The sequence below is a fragment of the Ctenocephalides felis genome, unplaced genomic scaffold (assembly GCF_003426905.1).
Source record: "Ctenocephalides felis isolate EL2017-DRISC unplaced genomic scaffold, ASM342690v1 CF-g0.4_SCAFFOLD_03572, whole genome shotgun sequence".
NCBI lineage: Eukaryota > Metazoa > Arthropoda > Insecta > Siphonaptera > Pulicidae > Ctenocephalides > Ctenocephalides felis.
Window position 1 is genome coordinate 38986756 of NW_020539726.1, and position 18690 is coordinate 39005445.

At 28.5% G+C, this 18690-nt stretch overlaps 1 protein-coding gene across 1 annotated transcript in view; it reads left to right on the top strand.

Moving 5' to 3' along the window:
• Nucleotides 1-18690, top strand: part of LOC113388451 (roundabout homolog 2-like) — a 196578-nt gene that overhangs the window by 153726 nt on the left and 24162 nt on the right. The window contains exons 3-5 of the mRNA XM_026625828.1: nt 12076-12194; nt 12422-12584; nt 14606-14872. Coding sequence (XP_026481613.1) covers nt 12076-12194; nt 12422-12584; nt 14606-14872 — 549 coding nt within the window. The remainder of the gene's footprint in view (nt 1-12075; nt 12195-12421; nt 12585-14605; nt 14873-18690) is intronic.

Sequence of the window (18690 nt, forward strand, 5' to 3'; positions counted from 1 at the left end):
GAAAATATTATAAATCACAATTTATAGATGTAAAATAGATTAATCGTAAGATCAGAAAAATTCTCTAAGTTTTAGCTTTTAGTATTAACTTTTAGATAATCCGCAATTCAATTAGAGTTTTGTATGGAAGTAACACGAAAAAAAAACAATTTGTTTTTTAAATATAACTCAGCGACAAATGACAAAAATTCAAAATTCGACGCTCTACAAAAAAAGGTTTTTTATAATTTTTGGTAATCTATTCGCTTAGGAGTTATTCGAGCTCAAAGTTTAATTATTCTATGTTTATTAATATTATCAAGTATCATTAGGTAAATTCTTGCGCCATCTCTGATAGCATTCGTGAACTAAAATACTTAGACACTTAAAAATATTTATAAGACACTTGTAATTAAATCTATGTGGGCTGTTTAACGAAATATTTATTCATCATGGCATCAAAATTAATTTTGCAGTAAAATGTTTATTTTTAATTGGTGATTTTGATACTCAAATTATCAGTAATAAATTGCCATCGAAATTGCAAGTTTCCAATCACAGATGGCGCATGAATTTACTTAATGACATATGTTAATAATGAATATATGAAACTTTTAGTTGAATTGCGGACTGTCTAAATGTTGATATTAAGAGCTAAAACTTTTAGAGATTTTTGTTTTATTACTTTGGGCCCTTGGGAGCAAAGAAATTTGAAAAAGTCTTTAATAAGGACCACTCTAAATATATTTATATATATGTATATATATATATATATATATATAATATTTCCGATATGTGTATTATTATTACCCTTGTCGAAGCGTAGATACATCGTATATCTGCCCAATATAAGATAATTGAATTACGGCCACAATCAACTATTGTCATACGGTCCAAAAGCTTTGACAGGCCATGAGACAAATTGATATAATGCACTGACTGACAACAATATTCTACATTCTACTATATACATTCTACATACATACATTCTATATTCCGATGATATCATCATAGGGATGGAATTTTGAATTAAATCTGGATTAGGATGAAATAATTCGATTTAAAAACAATCAAAATCAAAATTTGAGATTTATGTTCAAAAACTAATTAATTAGAACTTAAATAATATTTTAACATAATCTGAAATGTTATGTTTGTTTTTATTTTTTGTTAAATCCAACGCAGACGCGTACCGCCACAGTAACTTCCCTTTCGGGAATATAATCAAAAGTGTGCGTTAGGGTCACCATTTTAGTAAATGTATAAAAGTGATTACATAAAGTCGAAGCATCTTTCTTTTAACTCATTCATTATTTTTACAAAAAAAATGCGCGTAAGGATCACACGCGATTGAAGTAAAACTTATTTGCAATTATATGTAGTCAAATTTAGGTTGAGTAAAAATAAATACATCATATAAAAATTTTGAATAATGTTCATTAGTAATATGGTAACACTCGTGATGCACACATTTATTAGTGTCGTCAATCATTATACACATTTATATAAAGATAAATTATAAATTATATATTTATGATTACATTAAAAATATGTATAATATTTACAAACAATAATGTAATCAAAGTCGTACTTGAAATATGACATGATCGTTTTAAAGTAATTGCTGATTAATAAATTCTATAATATTCATTCACACAGTGGATTATGTTAAACAACGCCTAAACAAATATTGTTTTTGCAAATTAACTCATCCTGTAACAATTGTGTTTGAAGAACTTCATGTAATTAAAATTAACATACATTGGTGATATAATCTCATTCCTTGAACAGCTGTAATATCCGTCTTGCCTAACAAATTGAAGCCATACTTTTATATTTGTTTTATTTATCAAGCCCTGCACATAGCTTGATCTATGAATCATTTGCTTTTTTATGTGAACGTTAATGCAATGATGATCATCAATATTACGAGGTAATAAATTAACCATATAATATAACCATATGATTTGCCAATTTTATGTTTTTTTTATGTTTTAAGTCATTTTGAATCAATTGCGGCATTTATATGTATTAAAGAGTTCCACAAGGTAGTAGATAAGGACATATGTTTTAAATATACAAGTCTATTATAATGGTTTTTGATCATGATAAAGATTGTCCTGAACGGAATTAATGTGTATTTGCTTGTTAATAGAATTAACAAAAGGCAAGTTTCACTTGACATTATATTTATGATCTTTTACGTTAAGTGGTCAAATTTGATATCATACTGCTTGATATCAGATTGAGTTAAACCCGTGTATGCTAGTCCACGTTGTGTACAAAATAAAGTTCGCAAAAAAAATATCATTTCTGCATTGTCTATTACATCATGGACCTGCCTTTCGTATTTTTTTCTTCTCACACATTTTGTGTCCAAAATGTATTAAAGTATCACCTTGTCCGTTGAAAAAGGTATGACACACAGAATCTACTTACGTGTCGGTTGACTAAGAAGGGTTTTACACACAAGGTCTTGCTGCCTCTCTCTTGTGGAAAAGGGTATTACCATAACTTTAAAGATGTGTTCCTGGGCAAAGATTTAGGGTTCCCATATGTATGGATCAAACCCTTTTGTTTGATACGGGTGTATCTCCGGAATTAAGCCTATTTAGGCTCACCGCGGAAAAAGGGTTTTAGTTTACAGAGATAAATAAAATTATACCTATTTTTAAGAGAAATACAGTAATTAGCAATATGTGAAGGTACAAGTCGGCTTTAGTTAATTAACTTTCCTTATGGTAAGTTATTGTAATCGTCTGAAAATCGAAATTGAAAATTTTTGCATATCTTCATGTTTCAGGGGTTTCTGAACATTTTGGCGTACTTGAAAAAAATGAATGTGTGTATGTTATTTGTGCAATTTTTGTCCACGTTTTCGGGCGCAAATTTTAATAGTTAAAAAAAACATTCGATTTCTATTGATAGGGAGATGTGCTGATTAGTTTTTGGCAAAAACAGGTCTCGCCATTACGGAGATACGGAGCTAAATGTGCAAAAAAAATGGTAATTTCGTTTTTAAGAGAACGAAGCGTCCGGTTAGAATGATTAAAAAAACATTTTATTTGTATTCACAAAACAAAAAATCATCAAATTTTGCTAAGGCAGGACTAGCGGTTTCAGAGATCAAATAAAAAAAGTAAAAAAAAACATTTGGCGGTCAAAAATTATAATTATATATATGGACATCAAAGCATCAGATATCCTATACAGATCTTATAATAAGAATACATTTATTACATTTCGGGTCCGTAAAATTGTTCATCCGTTAGACTGCGAAGCAGCGCTTACGCGCTTCTATAGTACGTCTCCAAGTAGTTGTTAAACTTACAACAAAAAAAAAAAAACGTTTTTTACAAAAGTTTTTTTTCCAAAAAAGTCATTTTTTTCAAAAATTTAAATTCTCTCAAAAATCTATTTTTTTCTTTAATCTTCTTTAAAAAATTTAATTTTTGGTACAAGAGAAGTTCCAGCAATTTTCCTTAAGACACGATGCCATACACCACTAGTTGCTAATTACACAGAAATGGCTCGGCCGATCGTCCCGCAAAATTGATAAACGCTAGTACTCATCAAGATACATTGAATGACTTTTAGAAATCTGAAATCGGTTCAGCCGTTTTGAGAAAACGTTGATGAAATGTCGAAAATCAGCTTTCGGCCTCTTTAATACATATAAATACAAATTCAAATCCTTGCGGACCATTTTGTAGTTTAGTTTATTATCTTATACACTTTTGTATGCAGTGTCCGCGTGTATTACCTTGTGGAACTCCATTAATTATATATATATATATATATATATATATATATATATATGTGTGTGTGTGTGTGTATGTTGTACAACGTGTGCAGGCCAAAATCAATAATTTAATTCCCGACATCATAACACGAACGCACCGCCAATTAGTAAATTGGTCTGGTGGTGGTGGTGACGATGTTAGATACATGAATATAATTCAACCACACACGCACACACACAAAGAGACTATACTGACGAGCAAATCTAACAAAGAAACTGATAAAACGCAAAATTTTGAGCAAAAGGCTCCGACTATGTTAAAGGGACTTTACTGACGAGCGAACATGCATAATAAACTAATGAAATGCGGAATTTAGAGCAAGGGAATCTGAATCTAAGGAAAGGGACTCTACTAATGACAAGTAAACTAAAATGTAACTTGCTAAAGAAATTTATTTAATGCTATATAAAACGCGAGTCGTCGATTTTGAAAAAAGGAACTTTACTGACGAGCAAACCAAAAATGTAAATTTCATATTAAAGCAGGGGTCATTGAGTTTAAAAAAGGGTCTCTACTGACGAGCAAATTAAAATTGTAAATTTTATATTTAAAGCATGAGACGTGGATTTTCTGAAAAGAAACTCTACTGACGAGCAAAAAATCTATTTGCTATATTTCAAGCATTAGTCGTCAATTTTAAGCAAAAGGGCTCTACTGACGAGCAAAAAAAATCTACTTGCTATATTTAAAGTATCGTTTATCGATTTTGTGCAAAAGGGACTCTACTGACGAGCAAACAAGATCTACATGCTATATTTAAAGAATGAGTCATCGATTTGGAGAAAAGGGACTCTACTGACGAGCAAATAATTTAAATGAATTATTTAAAGTGCTAGTCATCGATTTTGACAAAAGGGACTCTACTGACGAGCAAAATTAAATCTTAAGTACTAGAAAAAAAGAACTCTACTGATAAGCAAATTTGAATTCCACAAAACCTAAAAAAGGACTCTACTAACAAGTAAAATGTAACGTAAAACGAAGAAAGAACTCTATTGACGAGCAAAATCAAATTTCACATAAATTAAGAAAAGGACTCTACTGACAAACAAAATTCAAAATATATAAAAATTAAAAAAATCCAAACAAATTAAGAAAAGAAATCTACTGACGAGCAAAATTCCACATAAAATAAGAAGATGACTCTACCGACAAGCAAAATTAAAATAAATAGAATTTTAAAAAATCTATATAAATTGAGATATGGTCTCTACTGACGAGCAAACTAAAACTCGACTTGAGACACAAAGACCTTTCTTGCGAGAAAACTATATAGCAACCTGTAAACAAAAAAATGACTTTACTGACTTTTATTTATTCGAATAATTTTTAAAACATGAGATAAAAAATGAAAAAATATTTCGTGGTTAAGTTAATAATTGCTCTTGGCACCGCTAGAGGCGCTGCTGATCGTAGCATGATGTTAAAGGTTTATATATTAGCTTTTATTTAATCCAATTAAATGATATATAATTTTTTGCATAGTTTTATTGTCAATCAAAATAATATACATTTTGTAAGACAATATGATGTTGGTGTTAATGCATTTAAGAGATTATCTCCTATGAGATATCTCTATTTTTTTCATTTTTGACATTTTATTTGAGATCGTATGGCCATTTTTTTTTCAATCTTCGTGTTGGATATTATTGATATATAAATGACAACACAGAACGTATAAAAGGGCCATATTCTAGAAAAAATTGTCTAACCTAGTTTCTTTTTTTCTTCAATCGTATTCAGCAATTTTAGACTCTCCAAGTAGTTTTTTAGAGTCCACCTCTCTGATCAAACCAAACATATTTTCAATATTTGTTTGGCTGATATATGTTACATGGTTTTACGTGGCTGATTTGAATTTCACAGTATAATTAAAGAGTTAAGTGTGTGGGGTTCTAAAACTCATAATTTTATTTAAAGCAGTTGTACATTTAAGATCACCCATATGGATGTATATACATTTCGGTTATAGACTGTAGTTAAAAAACATTATAATTTTCAACTAATTGGTAAATATCAGTATATTTATTTGAATTGTAGACATGGGTACAGTACAACGTCTGTCGGGTCATCTAGTATATATATATATATATATATATATATATATCTATATATATATATATATATGCATAATCCTCTCCTCTGATTTTAAATCAAATCTCCAAAGTTACAACCAAACACCATCCAAATTAATTCATTCAGAACGACTTGTCGCCAACACTAACAATGTGCCCCAGAGCACTTCGTTGCCATTACAGTTACATTTACACTTTACAGCTATAGTTATAGTTATAGTTATAGTTTCCGGGTGTTTCACAGCTGCAACTGGTCTGTTTCGACCACTCGAAGAGATTCACACCGAATTTAACACATTATCATCGCCTTTGTAAACAACAATTAGACGACAGATGTTTCGGAGAGCAAGGGCCGGGCGAATCCAAAAAGGGCACATGGTGGAGGATAATGATTCTGTACTGTGCTGGTGGTGCAGTTGACAGTTTGCAGAAAAATTATAACAAGGATAGTCAAAATACATATTGTTTATAGTGTATTAAGGTGGTCCTTAAATGGACATTTTCGAATTTCCTTGCTTCCAAGGGCGGGCGAAATCCAAAGGGCACATTATTCTGTTACTGTGCTGGTGGTGCAGTTGACGTTTTCAGAAAATTATTTTGAGGATGGGAAAAATACATATTATTATTTATGTATATCAAGGTGGTCCTTAATATGGACATTTCGAATTCCTTGCTTCAAGGGCGGGCGAAATCCAAAAGGGCACAATTATTCTGTACTGTGGGGTGGTTTGCAGTTGACAGTTTTCAGAAAATTATTTTTGAGGGATGGTTGAAATACATATTATTATTTTGTATATCAAGGTGGTCCTTAATATGGACATTTTCGAATTCCTTGCTTCCAAGGGCGGGCGAAATCAAAAAGGGCACAATTATTCTGTACTGTGCTGGTGGTGCAGTTGACAGTTTTCAGAAAATATTTTGAGGATGGTTGAAAATACATATTATTATTTATGTATATCAAGGTGGTCCTTAATATGGACATTTTCGAATTTCCTTGCTTCCAAGGGCGGGCGAAATCCAAAAGGGCACAATTATTCTGTACTGTGCTGGTGGTGCAGTTGACAGTTTTCAGAAAATTATAACAAGGATAGTCAAATATTCATATTGTTATATATGTATATTAGAGTGGTCCTCAATATGGACATTTCGAATTCCTTGCTTCCAAGGGCGGGCGAAGTCCAAAAGGGCATAATTATTCTGTACTGTGTGGTGGTGCAGTTGACAGTTTTCAGAAAATTATAACAAGGACTTAGGATACATATATTGTTATATATGTATATCAAGGTGTCCTTAATATGAGAATTTTCAAATTTCCTTGCGCCCAAGAGCTCAAATGCTTCTAAATTGACAAAAAACAATTCTCTGAAAGTTTTAGCTCTTAATATTAACTCTAAGATAATGCGCAATGCAATCACACCTTCGTATGGAAATAGCATGGAAAAAATTGTGAATTAAAAAAAAATTGTTTTTTACGTATAAACGTAGCGACAAATGAATTAAAAGTGACAAAATATGAAATTATGTCTGTATATACTTGTGGTTTATATCAAGGTTGTTTTGCTCGTCAGTAGAGTCTTTTCTTATTTTTTCTGCAATTTAATTTTGCTCGTCAGTAGAGTTCTTTTCTAATTATATAAAATTTAATGTTGCTCGTCAGTAGAGTCCTTTCACATTTGTTGTGGAATTAAATTTGCTCGTTGACAGAGTTTTTTTCTCATAGTATATGACATCTAATTTTGCTCGTCAGTAGAGTCCTTTCCTAATTTCTCTCTCTCATTTTTTACGACATTTTAAATACCTTTTTGTCAAATATAATTTTGCTCGTCAGTCGAGGCTTTTTCTTATTTTCACTGGAATACAATTTTGGCTCATCAGTAGAGTTCGTTTATAATTTTTATTTAATTTAATGTGCTCGTCAGTAGTGTTCTTTAGTTATTTTATGTAATCCCAGAGAGGTGGATAAAATATTCCTTCGAACACATTTTTCTTTCAAAAGTGGACCGCGGTTATTACCTTGAGGAACACCTATCGATAATAATCAACTCACTCTAAGAATCTTCTGGAGAGTCTAAAACTCTGAACAGGGTTGGGAAAAGGGGACTCTACTGGCGAGCAAAAAAAACAAATGCTATATTTAAGAATGGGTCATTGATTTTGACAAAAAGGGACTTCTACTGACGAGCAACCAAAATCCAATTCCAATTGCAATTTCGGAAGTACAAGTCTATTAGTATTGGTTGGACAAATATTTGTAGAATAGAGCCTTTTTATATTTCTGTGTTGTCATTTCTATATCAATTAATTTACATTTAAAATCATTTATCTTAATGTCCATGTATTAAATTATATCTAGTATAAGAACCTTTTGCATCCTGCTACAACACCAGCGCCTCTAGCGGTGCCGAGAGCAATTATTTTGCTCGTCAGTAGAGTCCTTTGTTCATTTTACGTGGAATTTAATTTTGCTCGTCAGTAGAGTCCTTTTTTATTTTATGACCACGAAATATCGTTCGAGTACGCTGAATGTTTCTTTAATTTTCAAAATATAGAAAATTTACCACACGTATTATTATGTTTTTTTTTTATTTTTCGTCTTGTATACTTTAATTTTCTTTGTCGGTAGAGTCCTTTTCTTATTTTATGTGGAATTCAATTTTGGTCGTCTGTAGAGTTCTTTCTTTTCTTAATATTTTTGGAATTTGATTTTGCTTATCAGTAGAGACCTTTCTTCATAGTATTTAACTTTTAATTTTAATTTTTTTAATATATATACATGGAATCATAGATAGATCACTCTCTGAAAATAAGCTGCAAAAACTCCTTGAACAATTCTGAGATGCAGTTTTGGTGAAAAGGTTCTGGTTTAATAAAGAACAGTACCAGATAGTATTTAAAAAGAAAAGGAAACTAAGCTGGAAACATATTTAAAAAATTTGGCATTAAAAGAAAAGAGTAAAGAAAGTTGTAGGGATAGAGTAATGTCTTCTGTTCTATATTGACGATGATACAATATGAGCAAAAAAATAAACAACAAGGAATACTATGCATGCATTAGTATTTTATATTTTTTATATTTCATTGAATTATGTGACATAATTTTGCTCGTCAGTAGAGTCCCTTTTTACTTCTGTTGAAACTTGATTTTGCTCATCAGTAGAATCTTTTTCTCATTTTTTGTTTTTTTATTTTGCTTGTCAGTAGAGTCCTTTCCTAATTTTCTCTTATTATTTACGGAATTTTATAAATACATTTTGTGTCGAGTATAATTTTGCTCGTCAGTCGAGTCCTTTTCTTATTTCCACTGGAATACATTTTTGCTCATCAATAGAGTCCTTTCCTAATTTTCTGTGAAAATCAATTTTACTCGTCTGTAGTCTTTTTCTCATTTCATGTTCAATTCATTTTTGCGTAAGTAAAGTATTTTTCTCATTTTTTTGCAATGTAATTTTGTTTGTCAGTAGAGTCATTTTCTTGTTGTATGTGACATTTGTTTTGCTCATCAGTAGAGTCCTTTATTCATTTTTTGTTGAACTCAATTTTGCTCGTCAGCCTAGTCCTTTTTTTCATTTTATGTATACATATTTTATTTTGCTCGTCAGTAGAGTCATTTCCTAATTTTATGTGAAATTCGATTTTGCTTGTCAGTAGAGTCCTTTTCTTATTTTCTATGAAATTTAATTTTGCTCGTCAGTATAGTCATTTTTTATTATATGTATATTTTATTTTGCTCATCAGTAGAGTCCTTTTCTCGTTTTATATGGCATTTCTGTTTGCTCGTTAGTAGAGTCCTATGGAATTTCTTAAAGTGACAATGACATTTAATTTTGCTCGTCCTTTCCGTATTTTATGCTGGATTCAATTTTGCTCGTCAGTAGAGTCCTTTTCTTATTTTATGTGGAATTAATTTTGCTCGTCAGTAGAGTTCTTTCCTCATAGTATGCGACATTTAATTTTGCTCGTCAGTAGAGTCTTTTTCTTATTTTATGTGGAATTTAGTTTTGCTCGTCAGTAGAGTCCTTTTGCCATTTTTAAAAGAGAGACTTTCTATTTTTATTCCAATGTATTTCTCAGTTTAGTTCTCTTTTTCACTTTTTATCAAATTTCAGTTTGTTCGTTAGTAGAGTTCTTTCACATTTGATTCAATTCAATAAACCATTTTGATTTGTGACTTAAAGTGATAAAAATTTTATTAATACAAGACATATTTTTTATTAATTTAATGTGATTTTAATTTAAATTTTAGTAATATAATACGTTATCTTTAATCTAATTTGAACGACTCAAGTTATTTTTCGTACGTTTCGACTTAGAATTTTGGTCATCGTTACATGACTTTTTTTTAAATGTTATAAGTCTCCAGCTCTCTGCTAATTTAGCTGCTGCAGCAGCTTCTGCCAGCGGCTGTTCGAATGACTCTCGAGGAATTCCGAATGTAAATAAATATAAACGATTCTGCCAAGAATAACTTTGCGAAAATACACACTGCAGGTCTTTTACACCGACAACATATTAACCGTTGTTTCTGACCGCATTGTTTTGCAAAATAGTAATAATACCAAAAAAAATAAGAAGCGACATAATAAAAAATTGAAGTAAAACTTATTTGCTACTGTACAAGATGGCATTTAAGTAAAAATAAATACATTATATAACAATTTTGAATAATGTTCATTAATAATATGGTAACACTCGTCGTGATGCACATATTTATTAGTCTTCAACCATTATACACATTTATATAATGATAAATTATAAATTATATATTTATGATAGCATTAAAAATATGTATAATATTTAAAAACAATAATGTAATTAAAGTCATACTTCAAATATGACATGATCGGTTTGTCATTGTAATTAGCATTTAGAAATGAACCTTCATTAGAGAAATTAATTAATTGCTGATTATTAAATTCTATAATATTCGTTCACATTCACAAAATGAATGAAGGAGCAAAATTTAATGTTACATACTTTGAGAAAAGAACTCTACTGACGAGCAAAATTAAATTATCCTTAATGAGTAAGCAACTCTACTGACGAGCAAAATTGAGTTTAACATGAAATGAAAAAAGGACTCTACTGACGAACAAAATGGAAAACAAAAAATATGAGAAAAGGACTCTACTGACGAGCAAAATTAAATTCAAAAAAATGAGAAAAGGACTCTACTGACGAGCAAAATTAAATTCAAAATAAAATGAAAAAAAGGAGTCTACTGACGAGCAAAATTAAATTGCACAAAAAACGAGAAAAGGACTCTACTGACGAGCAAAATAGAAAACAAAAAATATGAGAAAAGGACTCTGCTGACGAGCAAAATTAAATTCAAAATAAAATGGAAAAAGGAATCTACTGACGAGCAAAATTAAATTGTACAAAAATGAGAAAAGGACTCTACTGACGAGCAAAATTAACTTCAAAATAAAATAAGTAAAAGGACTTTACTGACGAGTGGATTATGTTAAACAACGCCGCCCAAAAAATATTGTTTTCGTAACTTCACTCATCATGTAATAATTGTGTTTGAAGAACTTCATGTAATTAAAATTAACATACATTCATTGACTGCTTGTATTTTTTTACTTTTTCGCTGGCGATACAGTCTCATTCTTTGAACAGCTGTAATATCTGTCTTGCTTGAAAAAATATTTTCCATTTTAATAACTTCAAAGATTTATAGAAATTACGAATAATATAGAAATAATTTTTAATCAATAATCTTACGTTTAGTACACGGCACAAATGCTTAATTCGTTTTATTGTTTTCAAGGAACAGTAATTTGGAATGTTCATTTATCTATGCCGTTTTCCTTGTTGATATCGGTACGCGTACAACGTTGATGCCGGTACGCATGCAACGACAGATCTCTATTCACATACACGACGACTAATCACAATCGACCCGTATAGAAATGATATCATCGAGAGCAAATGACGAATCATTGGCATTCGACTCTTATCTTATTTTATAAGCCGTAAAGCACTTCCGTTGCATTTGTTCAAATTTACACCCTAGTCGCGCCTAAAGAAGTTTTACTTCGATAAACATAGTAAATGTTTACGCGTTCCAAAATTGTATTTTGATTCTTATAAATTTATGATTGCTATAATTATTTGATACATAATTTAAAATTTTGTTTTAACAAAATATTATGTATATTTTTTTATGGATACTTTTAGAATGAAAATAATAATTTTATTATTTTTTATTCCAGTTCTTCGTGAAGATTTCCGATCAGAGCCGAAGGACACTCGTTTGGCTGCCGGCGAAACTGCTTTATTAGAATGTGGCCCTCCGAAAGGAAATCCAGAACCAACACTGACATGGCAAAAGGTAAAAAAATATAATTCAGCTGTAAAATATATATAAAACATACCTAACGCATTTTTATAAATTTTCAAAAGTTCCTGGCAAATTTTAGTGGATTTTAGTATCTTTCTACTCGAGAATTTGATAAATTTAGTAGATTTTTGTCTATTACATGTTTTTAATAATATATTTGTGGTTTCTACATATTTATTGAATGTAAGATCTTGTAAATTTTATGAATTTATTTTCAGAACGGTGTTACATTAGAATTACAATCACCACGTGTAAGAGTAGTCGATGGAGGAAATTTAATGATCAGAGAAGTCAGAACAAGTGATCAGGGCAGATACAGATGTGTTGCCCAAAATATGGTCGGACAGAGGGAAAGCATTGAAGCCAGACTTACCGTACATGGTAAGTAGAATCATAAACTTTCTCAAAAATCACATTTTCAAATAAAGTCAAACTACGACTTCAAAAACAATATTTAAATATGCAAAGCGCGTCCCCGAATTCCAAAACTTTATATCGTGTATCAAAAACCTAATCCCATCATTAAATCTTAATTATACTATATCACTTATTTGCTCCCCAAAAGTATCAAAGAACGTTCTTTGAATTTTAAACGACTTTAAATCCTCTGTATTAAACATGCCATCAATACGCGCGTCTCCCAATCTGTACACCCAATCTGTTTTGGGGCGCCCGCTTAGGGGAAGGGGTGAGAGTTCAGACAAAAATTGATTCAGTAATAGAAATTGATGTACTAAAGTCCCGCAGAATGCTTTATTACTACTATAAATTTTAGTATACTTACCACTCTCAAATGTGAAACATTGTCTTAAAAACTACTTGCCGCCCACTCTCGGGAAGAAAACTTTTACTTTTTTACATTAAATTTGTTAAAGTTCCTAATTTTGCGCAAGGATCAAAAGTCAATCGACTTGAATGAATAAGTAATTTTGTATCGGTAATGTTTTTTTTGTAAAATTAGTATTTAATAAAAAAATTTTGGGACCACACCGTCCTGAATAATACAGACAAAAATTGATTGCTCATCACGAACATAGGCCACTTTTATCATCTATTTTGCGCCTACTTATCCCTTTTATTTACTAGTTAACCTACAAATGTCCACTCTCACCATCGTATTTATATCATATTTACCCGGGAAACAAACTTTTACCTTTTCACATTAAGTTCCTAATTCTTCGCCAGGATCAAAAGTCGATCGACTTCTCGAAGTATGGTAAGATTTAAGGTTTTGAAAAGATTTAAGGGATCAAAGTTGCCTTTTCATTCGAGTGAGTGATGGTCTAAGGGATCAACAACTTTGGGGAATAAATGAATAATTTTGTATCGGTAATGATCTTTTTTAGTACAACCGTATCTCAAAAAGAATAAAAGACACGTATAAACGCATATCGATAAAAATCTAAGAGATCTTTCTGGCTTATTATTATTTTTTAATATTTTTCTTTCACACAAAAAATTGATAGAGTTATGATTGTTTAAAGAGTGCGCGGCCGCGCAATCAGAGTCTCAAAAATTTGATAATCAAGATAGAAAACATATTATTTACTTTATACGCAATTCTTATTATATCATACCGAAATTTATTTTTAAGTGATTTTTGGAGTTGAAAATTATTTTATTAAAAGGTATTAAAAATATTTTTAATGTTATCCTTTAATATTAAAAACGATTTCTAGCGATAAAACGGCTCAATGTCCACTTATTTATTAAGGGATGGTGGCGGAACCCGAATCGTTTCCACATTTGAACTTGAGGTTAAGATCAGCCTAATTCCAGAATTTCATGGAATTCGGAGCACAGTAAAAAAATTCAGAGATTATACCCTTGTTTCTTCTCCGTTTACTGCACTATTACGAATAATAGTTAACCTATAAATGTCCACTTTTACCATCACTTTTTACCCAGCTACACAGGTACTACTTTTACCATCTACATTGCCTCTTTTCACCACTTTTAATTACAAGTTAACCTACAAATGTCCACTTTGACCATCAACTTTATATTATATTTACCTCTACCCCCCACGTCCGGGAAGCAAACTTCCTAACCCTGCGACGGGATCAAAAGACTGAAACTGATTACCCATCACAAACAGATACTAATTTTACTAGTGTCCACTTTTATCATCAACTTTTCATTATATTTACCCCTACACCCCCACGCTCGGGAAGCAAACTTTTACCTTTCCACATAAAATTCGCCTAGAACTTCCTAATTCTTCACAAGGATCAAAAGTCGATCGGTTAGATTTAGAGAGTCTCTGGAAAAGATTTAAAGGACAAAAGTTGCCTTTCCATTCATATGCTGCACAAGATCAAGAACTTTTATCATTTCGGGGGTTATAGATGAATAATTTTGCATTGCCTGGTTTTTATCTCTAATTCTTTTTTATTTTTCAGTAAAACCGTATCTAATAAAAGAACCTCGAGACCAGACTGTCCTGGTAGGGCAGAGTGTTCGGTTCGAATGTACTGCTGGAGGTGATCCTCAGCCTACTATCATGTGGCGTAGGGACGATGGCAAGATGCCAGTAGGCAGGGCGGGGGTCCAGGATGACAAGTCTCTAAGAATTGATGCAGTGACGGCGAATGATGAAGGGACTTATGTTTGCGAGGCTGATAATTTAGTTGGGAGCGCCCAGGCTAAGGCGGTGCTGGTGGTCAATGGTGAGTAAAATTGTAGTATGTAATACATATATGTATATATACATATATATATATATATATATATATATATACTAGCTAACCCGGCAAACGTTGTTTCGCCATAAAAAATAAGCCTAAATTGATAAAAAATTAATAAAAGTGCCAAAAATCAAATATTTAATAGATTTTGACTCTGATTTGTTGAAAAATAGTTAAAAAAATTGTTATAATTTTAAAAATTATTTGACATTTTATACTTCAAAAATTAATTCACTTGCATCATAGTTTTTTGTTTATTATACTTTTGTCATGTCATATATGTCAATAAAATTTTCTTTCAAATATTATTCATTTGTTAATAAATTAATAATTATTTTAAGTCATCAATGAATAATTATATAATTGTTAAATTCATAAGTTTGGCTAAATCAACACAGGAATATTGTGAAAATAAATATTTTTTTACATAAAGATCTGATTTTTGTCATATGCATTTTATTTCAAATTAATTATAATTGTCCAAATATTTTCTTTTTGGTCAAAATTTAATATAATATGATATAATATTTAGTTTGTCTAGTTTTATTTTGTCAGATTCCAATGATACCCTCAGATTGTACTATTCCATTTAAGAGGTTACAATTTCCTGTAAGATTAGCATTTGCGATGGCAATCAAAATATATCTTAACTGATATATTAATAATAATATTATATTTTAATTACATAAATTTCTTTAAACGACGATAAATAATTCCAACGCGTCATAGTGTTTTGTTTATTTTAATTTTGTTTATGTCAATTTTTTTTTAAATTAAAGAATAAATTAAATTTTGGTCTAAATCAACGCAGTATCTTTACCTAAATATACAATTTTTTATATAAATATTTGATTTTTTACATTTGCATTTAATTAAAAAGTAGTGAATGTCAATTTCATATATCCAATATGCACTAAATTTATAAATGTCAAAATATTTCCTTCTTGGTTCAAAATTAATATAATATGATAATATTTATTTTACAATAATGTTTTGTATCTATAATTTGCTTGGCAATATTGCCTATAACATAACTTGGAATAATTAATTTATTTGCTTCTTATTGAAGTAAGTCGTTAAACATTTTTTTTGTGAAATGTCAAAATTTTGTTTATGATTAATTTTAAATTCAATATGCCGCTTTTTTATTGTGATCTCTGATCTATAATGTTTTGATGAAGTTTTGGTTTCCGAAATAATTTGGTAAGCTAATCAATTAAATCTAAATCGTAAATCTATTTATATAATTATTTTCATAAATACTGACAAATGACATTTAATTTTTTTACATGTCAACATTTATTCAAATTTTTAAGCATTGATTTTTAATTAGATTTAAAACTATAAACAGTGATTTTGAATATAGCATTTCATCAAATTTGGATTTAAATGTTGGATATTTCTATATATGTACATGTTTTTGAATTTTATTTTTTGAAATGTCAAATTTTTTTTCAAAAATTATATATCGAAATTTCCTTAAATTTTGACATTTGTCATTTTAGTGTTTTGTTTTTTTTTTGGTCATTTTCTGTCAAAATTTTTAGAAATTTATAAAAATTATATATTTATATTTCAAATTTACTTTTCAAAATTTCCTATAACCTAAGTTGGATATATATGCACACGATGATTCAATAAAATTTAAAATCGGTCCAGTAGTTTGGGCGTCCATCGCGAACCAACATCGTGACACGAGATTTATATATATATATATAGATATAATATATATATATATATATATATATATATATATACATATATATGTATATATACATATATATGTGATTAATGCAATATGCTTTTATTTCTGAACGATTTCGACCCCTCGATAAAAAACGCACGATGATTTTCTGCACTAAAGAAAATAGCGAACAAGACAAAAACTTATGGAAATTTTTGTATATATATAATATATATATATATATATATATATATATATATATATATATATATGGAGACAGAATAGCCACTCGAAATTCATGAACCGGAGGGAATGATATTTTATTCATGATTCCAAAAAGCTAAAAAGCTAAAACGGTTCTTCATATGATAACATCATGCACAGATGCTACTTTGAGCCCGACTTTATATTTCTATAGAAATTTATAAATGTATATATATATATTATATATATATATATATATACATATATGTACGTAATTGCAAAGTAGTAATTTAAAAATTAATGCCACACTAAAATGCAATATTTCAATTCAATCAATTTATTTAAAAGTTCTTTTATATTTTTAATGAAAGTGAATTTCAAACGTTTATATAAATTCTTTAATTTTTTTATTCTTTAATAAAAATCTAGAATTTATCAAATTAAATATTTGAAAAAATGTAAGTATGTAAATGTATAAAAATGTAAATGTATAAAAATTTTCAGAATATTAAAAATTATTCATTTTTTTTTAAAAAAGATCTAATGTAAGAAAATGAAATGTTTAATTAATGTAAATTTTAAATTAACTAAAACTGTTTGATATTTCTGATTTTTTAATTTTGTTTTCAAAATAAATGAACATAAATTTAAACGTTTAATGATTTCTATATTTTTTTTATTTTTTAATAAATATTTCAGAAAATGTAAGTTCAAAAATGTATGAAAATTATCCGAATACTAAAATTATTCAATTTTTTTAAAAAGATCTGATGTAAGAAAATAAAATGTTTAATTAACATAAAATTTTAAATTATCTGAAACTGTTTAATAGTTTCTAAAATTCAATTAAATTTTTCAAAAAAAATGAACATAAATTTCAAATGTTTATTTCAATAATTTCTATAAAATTTTAATTTTTTAATAAAAATGTACAATTTATCAAAAATGAATATATGAAAAGATGTAAGGTCAAAAATGAGTGAGAATTATTAAAATATTAAAAATTATTCAATTTTCTTAGAAAAAAATCTAATGTAAGAAAATAAAATCTAAAGCTGTTTGATATATTCTAAAATTCTTTTTTTTTTCAAAAAAAAAATGAACACAAATTTCAAACGTTAATTAATTTCTATAAAATTTAAACTTTTTAACAAAAATCTAAATTTTAAAAAATTTAGTTAATAATTTGAAAGAATACATATTATAAATTTGTTGGATATTTTTAAAATATTAATTTTATAATTAATTTATTATTTAATTTTCTCAAAACAAAATTAAAAAATATAAATATTTATGTAATTTTCACAATATCAAAAAATGTTAATGTTTTAATTTTTCAACAAAAATCTAAACTTTACAAAAAATTAATTAAATATTTGAAGAAATGCATAAGAAAATTTTGATGAAATTTTTCAGAATATTAAAAAGCATGCAATTTCTTAAAAAATTTAAAAAATGAAAATTTTAATTAATGTAAATTTTAAAATATAGAAAAGTGTTTAATGTTTCAATTTTTTAATAAAAATCTAAATTTTACAAAAAATTAATTAACAATTTGAAAAAATGCATATTAAAAATTTGTTGACGATTTTTAGAATATTAAAAATTATTCAATTTTTTTAAAAAACAATTTAAAAAATGAAAATGTTTAATGTAATTTTTAAAATTTTGAAAACTGTACTATTTTTTAATTTTGTAATAAAAATCTAAAAATCTAAAATTGAATGAATTTGAATGATTATATTTAGATTATGCTGAATTGATCAATTTTTTTAATAAATTTTAAAAAATATTAAAAAAACATTCATAGAATTAAAAAAAAACAATTTTTGGTAAAGGGTTTTACCAAAAAAATGTAACATTAAAAAAAATCAACAAAATTAAATGCAATATCAATATTTAATTTTAAAAT